At 41.0% G+C, this 8895-nt stretch overlaps 1 protein-coding gene across 4 annotated transcripts in view; it reads right to left on the bottom strand.

Annotated features, from left to right (window-relative positions):
• Window positions 1–4387: 4387 nt before the first annotated feature.
• The window catches only part of RBM27 (RNA binding motif protein 27), a 52352-nt gene continuing 47844 nt past the window's right edge, over window positions 4388–8895 (bottom strand). For 2 of the 4 annotated variants that reach the window (XM_066591254.1, XM_066591258.1), the window contains 3 exons: window positions 8049–8159; window positions 7655–7761; window positions 4388–5310 (listed from right to left, as the gene is read on the bottom strand). In XM_066591254.1, the coding sequence (XP_066447351.1) occupies window positions 7678–7761; window positions 8049–8159 (195 nt within the window). In that variant the 3' untranslated portion in view covers window positions 4388–5310; window positions 7655–7677. Of the gene's footprint in view, window positions 5311–7394; window positions 7762–8048; window positions 8160–8895 lie in introns of those variants that run through there. The other 2 variants (XM_066591256.1, XM_066591257.1) reach the window with 2 other exon arrangements.

Genomic DNA, 8895 nt, shown 5'->3' with positions numbered 1-8895 from the left:
AATCTGTACTACGCATGTCCAATGGCTTGCCAGATGGAGCAGCCGCAGTACAGAAGAATTCAAGAAAAGGCAGGTATATGATAGTCATTTGGGTTTCCGGGGAAACCAACTTTGCACTAACTGCTAGGGTAGGCAAATCTTCCACACCTACCGGGAAAAGAACATAGATATGCAAGCTCCTGCAGGGTCATTTCAATTCTTGACACCCATTTACAAAAAAAAAAAAAAAAAAATCAAAACAAGAGGGAAGGAAACATAAGTCCTATTGAAGATTTGTAATGGTAAGTGCTCCTAAAAAAAAGGCACCCAAATTGTCACCAAGTGAGGCACATAATTGTCGCAGCTATCCCTGTTGCATAGAGTATACCACACCCTGAATTTTCTTTATAATATCGCCGTGAGAGACAATCCCATTTGTGTGTGATGTAAGACTCAATCAGCAGGATAATACATGTTATGGAGATGCCCAAACCTGAATAGATACTGGGGAGAAGTACATTCTTTCATAGAAAATGTGTATGAGGTTACTTTTAGATCATACTCCCTTTGTCTGTGTCCTTGGGTATGTAGACGATTTACCAATAACTAGATATGAGAAAATAGGGGTGACAAGATGACTTGATGTTGCAAGGAAACAGGTAGCCCACCATTGGCTAGATGAAGCAACCCCCACAGTAGCAGATCAAGCGGTTACTGCGCTGGAAAAGAAGTTATACATTAACCGTAACACTGAGCACCAATACAATAGGATTTGGATAAAGGGGATGTTGACATTTGAACTAACACTTCTGAACCAATTGAATATTCGTGCTGAAAGCAATATAGACATGCAGACTTAAGAGAATCCACAATTAGGAGTGGGCCCAGCGAACAGGGTACACAGATAACCTTGTTGCAGACGCTAGTAGCTGGACAACACTAATGACGGTAGTGATCAGATGTAAAATGTCACTTTGGTACACAACTGAGTTGGGGATGATTAGATTCTTGGTTATTATACAAGATATTTGCTCCACTCTTGTTGATATATCAGCAAGGTGCCAAACAAAAAGGGAGTACTATGGAAGGGAGGAAGAGGAGCAATATAACCTCTTTCAGGAACTCTTGTAATGGATCATTGAGGACAGTTGTGCAGAAAAAGATGATTCTATGATTTCTGAACTTACTAGCAAACAATACATCATGTACATTGTGAGAAAGAGCTCTTTAATAACGAGCATTTAATTAACTAGATGAATATTGTGCAGTAGCCAATACAATCTAAAGTTTTATGCATTGACTTTACCGTCACATTAAAATTGGTTTGAAGCTATAGCATATAGGGCTATATGGGCACCAAATGTAAAAACAAAGTCTGCTTCCCTCAATACTACCATAAAAAGGCCCCCCTCCTGAAATGCAGGTCCGTGCTGCGTCAAGAGCCCCTTGAATAAGCACAGGTCCAAAGAAGACCGTCACGATAAATTCTACATCGTCTTCTGATTGGGTTGTGCTTTTCTAGTAATTTACATTGCATCTGCACTAGAGATGAGCGAACCTACTCGTTTCGAGTAATTACTCGATCGAGCACCGCGATTTTCGAGTACTTCCGTACTCGGGTGAAAAGATTCGGGGGGCGTGGCGGAGCAGGGGTAGCAGCGGGGAACATGGGGGAGCCCTCTCTCTCTCCCTGCTACAACCCCCGCCCACTCACCCACGGCGCCCCCCGAATCTTTTCACCCAAGTACGGAAGTACTCGAAAATCGCTGCGCTCGGGCGAAAAAGGGGCGTGGCCAAGTAGGTTCGCTCATCTCCAATCTGCACTGAATCAACACAGCATTGTTCGCCAACACAGTCCTGCAATGTCAGCATCAGCACTGTCCAACAGCTACATGCATGTATCGCAGCAGGCGGAGGCCGCTTAGAGTACACTTTCCCTACTTCAGTCGGAGTTGCAGGCCCACAAAACGTTGATATGCAGAACCTACCAGCTACCTTCTTCACCCAATGCTGCTCTTCAAGTTTGCAAATGGACTTTTCAGTCTTTTATAAGAGCCACAACAGAAAATTGCAATCCATGTGCCATAAACCAATGCACCATACTATTGTGTAGGCCATCCTTTTTAAGTACAGTATTATTTCAATATAAGACACCAGTATTGAGATATTGCTCTGAATCCAGATTTCTGACTACACCCCCAACAAAGAAAGCCGCATCCCCAACCAAAACAAAAAATCCCATAGTATTTGAAAAAAGTGAGACGACACCATGTTTAGCTGTAAACTGTCTGGAGTGGTTCTGATTCGTTCCAAATTCAGAGAATGTGTAATATAAGTTTGTGTGAATATTTTCTTTTTTTGTCTTTTTTTTGCTTTTGATTGTTGTCTTTGTTTTGAACCACTGACCCATGTTTCTTTATTGCAAAAGTGAACATGCTTTAAGAAATTCAGCTTGGAAAAAAAAAAAAAAGTCAATAAAACAAAAACATTACATAGGATGATTTTTAAATGTATAAACAATTAGAAATTCAACAGTATTGTCTATCATACTATGACACAAGTTCACAAGATTGTAAAAACTATAATACAAGTATACTGTACATCAGAAGAACCAAACCTACCCACATGATCCTTTAACCAGCCTCCCTAAGGCTTGTTTCACAAAAGCATTATGCCCACAAGGCCAGCACTAATGACAGAAGCCAAGGATGCCACCAATTCATGTTGGGTCGAGATCTGCCACCAGATTACGCTTGTGTGCAACCAGCCTAAAGGGAAGAGGGTTTATTATCCACTCGGTTCACACTGCTTGTATTCTCTCTCAAATGAGCGGGGATGAAGATTGTTTTTAAATAAATGCCCTTGTTTCTTCGAAAATGTTGGTATGAAACAGCTAATCAGCAAAAAAGGTGCATCGATACAAGGGTATAACAACTACAATGAACACATTCCTAAGTTGCTTATGACTGCACTTTACTATATAAGTTTGTGAAAATTCATTAAAACATACAGCAATTAAAAAGTTAGCAAAATGGTGTATCTTTCCAACATACAGATTTGAACAAAACTAGAGAAAGTGTGAATATAATGATAAACCCCTATCAACAGTTGAAGACTTTCAAAACAGATTTCATAAGAATTTTGATTAAATCAATGGGAAATCATTTTAGGACCACAGCAAAAGGGTGGAAATAAAGAAAAAAATTATGCAAAAAATGTAAAAAGTAGACTAGTGGTTTATATTAAATCATTTTTTTTTTCTTTAATTTTGCAAAAGGGCTCTGATTTTTCAAAGGCCAATCCCATATGGTTAGTATAAGGAATTGCTCCTTGGCAGCAGTGTTGGTACATCACCAACCCCCCCCCCCCCCCCCCATCCCCAAGACTGAATATAGATATGCAGGGTTTAGTGAAGCATTGATGGGTTTGTAGCCAAAAACAAGAAGGAAACACCCCTTCCACTTAAGTCCGTCCTTTATGCCAGTCATTGTAGGATTAGCCTTCGACTAAAAGAAAACTGCACCAAAATCTGCATGTGCAATAAAACTTTAGGGTATGTTCACAACAGAAATGCAGAGATATTGCACAGCGAAATGAGCTGTAGACTATCTGCCGCATTTTACACTACTAGCTGGGAGGATTAGATTTCCTGAAATCTCTCCCATATGCTATAGAAAAACAAGCTTGCAGCAAAAATTGACATGCGGTATTGGTTTAAAAGGCGCATTATGTCAAGTTAGGTTGCAGATTGTCCCTTTTCTTTCGAGAGGCGCAAAGTCCAAACCTAAATCCCTGTTATTTACGGCCTTTCGTGGTGGAGAATCCGCCAATTATAAACACAGAGTTAAGCCGTATTTACGCAGCCGATGGCAGTCAAGCTAAAGATTAGAGATGAGCGAACACGTTCGGCTCCGCCCCTTTTTCGCCCGAACACCGAACTTTGCGAACACTTCAGTGTTCGGGCGAAAAAGTTCGGGGGCCGCCGTGGCAGCGCGGGGGGGTGCGGCGGGGAGTGGGGGGGAGAGGGAGAGAGAGAGGGCTCCCCCCTGTTCCCCGCTACTGCCGCCCGCGCCGCCGCGCCTCTCCCCGCCCCCCGGCGGCACCCGGACACTTACGCGCGAACACTGCAGTGTTCGGCAAAGCCGGTGTCCGGGTGCGGATGTGTCCGTAACGGACACGTTCGCTCATCCCTACTAAAGATTCTCGAGTACGGCTCGCATCACACATAATATGGACATCGCATGTAAATTAGACCCATTGCAAACAATGTCTATTTAAATGCGGTTCTAGTCCGTCTCGCAGGAGAATATCAGCCATGTAAATATGGCTTTATGCTGCCAAAATATAGTTTAAATGGGCATCTATAATCAGGAAAAGCATCCCAAAAACCTCCCCCCCCCCCCCCCCCTTCTATATTTTTTAAAGAACAGATTCCCTGAAATCTAAAGACTGGATCAAACCAGTCTTTGGATTACAGTTGTATGTGGAGGACCAGATATTTAATTCAGTCATCCGAATGCAGCCTAAGTCAATTTGCATCTGTCTACCACATAGTACCAATGGATTTATCAGGGAAGACTATGGGACATTTTAGTTATGAAAACGTTATAATATGGGATCAGGACAGCTTGTCACGGAGTTCTCCAACCTCCCTCTCCCTGCCTGCCTAAATTCACAGAAAGCATAAAAAAAAAACAAAAAAAACAAAAAAAAAAAAAGAGAAAAAAAAAAAAAAAACTTACATTACCCAAAATAAAAACCTGTACTGCAAAATGATGTTTTTTTTAATGTAAGGCACTCAAAATTGCGATTGTGGCAATCAAAAATTAAGTGGTGGCCTGTTTTGCATCTACACACATGGCCCGTTTATAAAAGGGCCAAGAAACAGATTTCATCTACTGGCGATGCATTTCAATGCTAGGACTACAGTAACACACCCAACAAACCAGTAAGTAGCTGTTTCAGTATTAATATACCAGCTTCATACATGCAATTAGTCTTTATAGAAATGCAGGATAAAAAAATACAGTAAAACATTTCAGTGAAGCTCCATTAAATAGGAGGGACAGCACTCGACATAACAGGTCCTTGGGTTAACTTTTCAAAAACATGACACATTTTAGCAACACATTCTGAAAAATACAATGAGGTGGTTGACCATAGGATCAAGAGACTGACTGGTCGGTATATACTTTCATGGACATATACAATAGTTTATACTTTTGTGACAACTATAGGATTATCTGTGACAAAGGCTTAGCTTGCTGTAGCTGTGGACACCGTAGAACTTGCTGTTTTCACTTATTCGGTTGGTCTTCCCGCTCCCTGCTGCTGATAGAAAAATAAAACTTTTTTGGGGCATCTATTGAATTGCTATCTCAGTACACCGAAAGGAGAAAGTTATGTACAAAATTATACATCTTGAGAAAACGTCTGTACATAATATATAAATCTCTTGTCCCCTTCCCTGCTCTTTTATCATATAAAGCATTCGACATCAGGATTGGCAACGAGGGCCTGGTAGTAACTGCCATTTCTGAGAAACTAGCTTCCCAAAATCAATGGGTTTTAGAGGCCCTTTTATGCAAGCCGATGTGCTGCCAACAATAATGAAACCATATGTGAATGAATGATCATACTAACGACTGCTTCATCTAAAAAGGAACTAATGAGCGCTGTCTGATTTGCTAATGTAGTTGATTGAGGTTTGTCATGGCCAGAAAATCTGCACAAGTTTTCAAAAGTAAGGATCCTTTTACACAGGCAAACACAAAAGAAAAAAAATAGGCATTACTCAAAGCAGCCATACACAAAGTTTTCCTTACTAACGTGTACTATAAACATACTAGGCACAAAACTTTGAGCTTGGTTAGATAAAATTAGAGCAACCAGTGAAGTGGAGCCCATTTCTATTCCCTTATAACAAATACATTCTATTAGTGAAGGGAGGTTTTGCAACATTGGACAATATTTGTGAAGGAGTTGGGCTAGAGCTACATGGCAACATGTCTCACGCACAACGAAGATCGCAGTGTCGCAATGTGATGGCACATCTAACGACTGTCAATGGTGTCACATTGAGGGTGAAGTCACACGAACGTATATCGGCTCGGTTTTCAGCCGAGCCGATATACGTTGTCATCGTGTGCAGGGGGGGGAGGATGGAAGAGCCAAGTGCAGGAACTGAGCTTCCGGCCCCCTCTCCGCCTCCTCTCCGCCCCTCTGCACTGTTTGTAATGGGAAGAGGAGGGGAGGGGGCGGGGCTAAGGGCCGCGAATTAGCCCCGCCCCCGTCCCACCTCTCCCCATTGCAAATAGTGCAGAGGGGCGGAGAGGAGGCAGAGAGGGGGGCGGGAGCTCAGTTCCTGCACTTGGCTCTTCCATCCCCCCCCCCCCTGCAGATGAGGACAACGTATATCGGCTCGGCTGAAAACCGAGCCGATATACGTTCGTGTGACTTCACCCTGACGGTCACAGAAAATCCAACTTTGTTGCATTTTGGTGGCAGCTTGTATGCAGCTCTTCCACTACGGACATCAAACCATGTTGCAAGCGACTTGCCTCTGACTAGTCGTCAATTTAGCTTGCTTAAACAGCCGAATTGCAGCTCTGAAACAGTTGCAGACAAGTTGCACCAATTTTCTTTTGGTTGGATATGTAGTCCCAGCCTTAAACTCCATACGGCCAATCACTTTGCAAATATTAGTGTGCAATCAAATAAACTACATTAGCCTTCGAGTTGATGCTTCCACATTATGACAGGCTCCCTCTAGAAAGGATGACCAAGTATTTCCAAAAGGGTGAGGGGGTAAGGTGAGTATTTAAGCCACCCAAACATTGAAAATGCCCATCATTGATAGACACTTGCAGAAGCTCCAGGTCTAAGATATACTTGCTTCCTGTGAGCTATCTATATAGTTGATAGTTCCTAGACTATAAAGAAATTGCAAATAATTGTATCTGTATTAACAGGTATATTCTCTGCCACAGCACTCATTACAGAACTATCTGCTTCATTAATTTAGGGTCAATTATGGCAAAGAATCCTTTGGCAGAGAACTACAAAATAGTTGACTTGTGTAAAATACACAGATCCTAAATGGCTTTCTAGCCAATCCACCAAGAAATCCAGTATTTCTACCTTATACAGCAATACAGAAAGCCAAGTTTGGCACAAGTTGTCCAGTTATGGGTTTGCACTATAAAGCCTTGGTTGAACATCTTATAGGTAATGTTTTAGACATTAAATCAGGTTATTCTTGTATATTAAATCGCCCAAATGTTAATTTGTAATATGGATGAAGGATTGCACTTTATGGGATGCATGGCATACATACTTCAGATACGGAGAATCTGCTGTGGGTGGGTGAATGGGTAGACTTGGAGCAATTTAAAAAATAAAACTATAACTTTAAAGACTTTCAAAAATATTTCTTACTTTACTCTCCATGTAGGACCATGTGTATTAAAATAAAAAACAAACACAAAACAGTCTCTAGCCTTTGGCTTTCATAGAAAAACATTAAATTCAATGATTTACACAATTGATATATTTACTTCCTGTGACAAGGAGAAAATAATTGGCTCATTTGGGTTCACACTTTCTTCCTTCTTTCCTTATGTTACTATAATAAAAATGTCAGTAAACACGGCTTAAAAAATTAACTTTTATGTACATTTTCTTGTTTTATTGGTGCTTTCATCTTCTCCAGTAACGAGATTCATCTTCATCTTCATCCTCATCGTCGTCTTCATGAAGAAAAGGATCGGACGTCTCTGCTTCCTGGTGACAGTGAAAAAGAGGGAGGGGAGGGGTGAAGGGTGACCATTAGTTGCAAGACTGGGACTTTTTACTTTGTAAGGTCCATCGTGGGAACATTGAATTTCTGTCACATACTAGTTGATATAATCCAACCCTGAATGTGGGCACATAGGGTACAATGCCCATCTTGAAGTGAAAAATTACTGGTCTTCGGTTTTAAATGATCATGTAAAGAATTAAAGGGCTTTTATAATTCATGCTTCAAGGGGACTGAGGAATAACAAATTCTAAAGCTACATTTGTCATACCTCTTCCTTGGGCTCTTCCTCCTCAACCTCTGTGGACAAAGAAGGCATCTTAGGTTTGTGCCAGCAAACTATAAGCTTTCGACCTTTAAATTTTGAACCTTGGTTAGCAGCCTAAATAAAGAGAAACAAGAAAATGAAGTAAACCACTACAAAAACATTGATAAAAAGGACCTAGAATCTAAAATGAATTCAAGTAGAACTATAATACAAACGTTAACTCATTACTAATTGACCCTATAACCAATTTTCTGTAATTATAATACCCTTGAATAGAGAAAGCTATGCATGCTGTATGTCACCCCTCTATTCAATCTCCGCCAGGATGCGTTTGCCGTACATGATAACACTCCCAGAGTCGGGTCGCCACCCAAGAGCCATTTCTATTATACCCTGTAGATATGTTCTAGTATTCCTAGGATATTCAGTATTTCTTATAAAACCAAGGTTATATGATGAGGAGATACAACAATTACAGTCAGACCACCACTGATCAGATATCCTGAGGATAGGGCATAACTTCATATGACTGGAATGTTCCTTTAAAAAGGACAGTCTCATTAAGACAACCCTTTTTAACTAAAAGCCAGGCCGGTGTAGAGCTGATCACCGTGAACCCAGCTTCCTAAGCTACCTGGCGGTCAGTCCTCATCACTAAGAGAAGCTTAACCATTCATTCCCCTGCATGTTGTCTATACTAGTTATAAACTTTTCTAGTATTCAGTTATAGCCATAATTATATTTTAGCTGGTAAAAAGTTTGCTGAACACGTGTCATAATAAGAAGCCAATCATTACACAGATTATGTACTTCTGTATATTGTTCTACGCTCTCGCAAGAGGGAAATGAC

This window comes from Eleutherodactylus coqui, chromosome 2, assembly GCF_035609145.1.
Source record: "Eleutherodactylus coqui strain aEleCoq1 chromosome 2, aEleCoq1.hap1, whole genome shotgun sequence".
In the NCBI taxonomy this organism is placed as follows: Eukaryota; Metazoa; Chordata; class Amphibia; order Anura; family Eleutherodactylidae; genus Eleutherodactylus; species Eleutherodactylus coqui.
The sequence above is the reverse complement of the archived record's forward strand: the minus strand, read 5'-3'. Positions and strand labels throughout refer to the sequence as shown.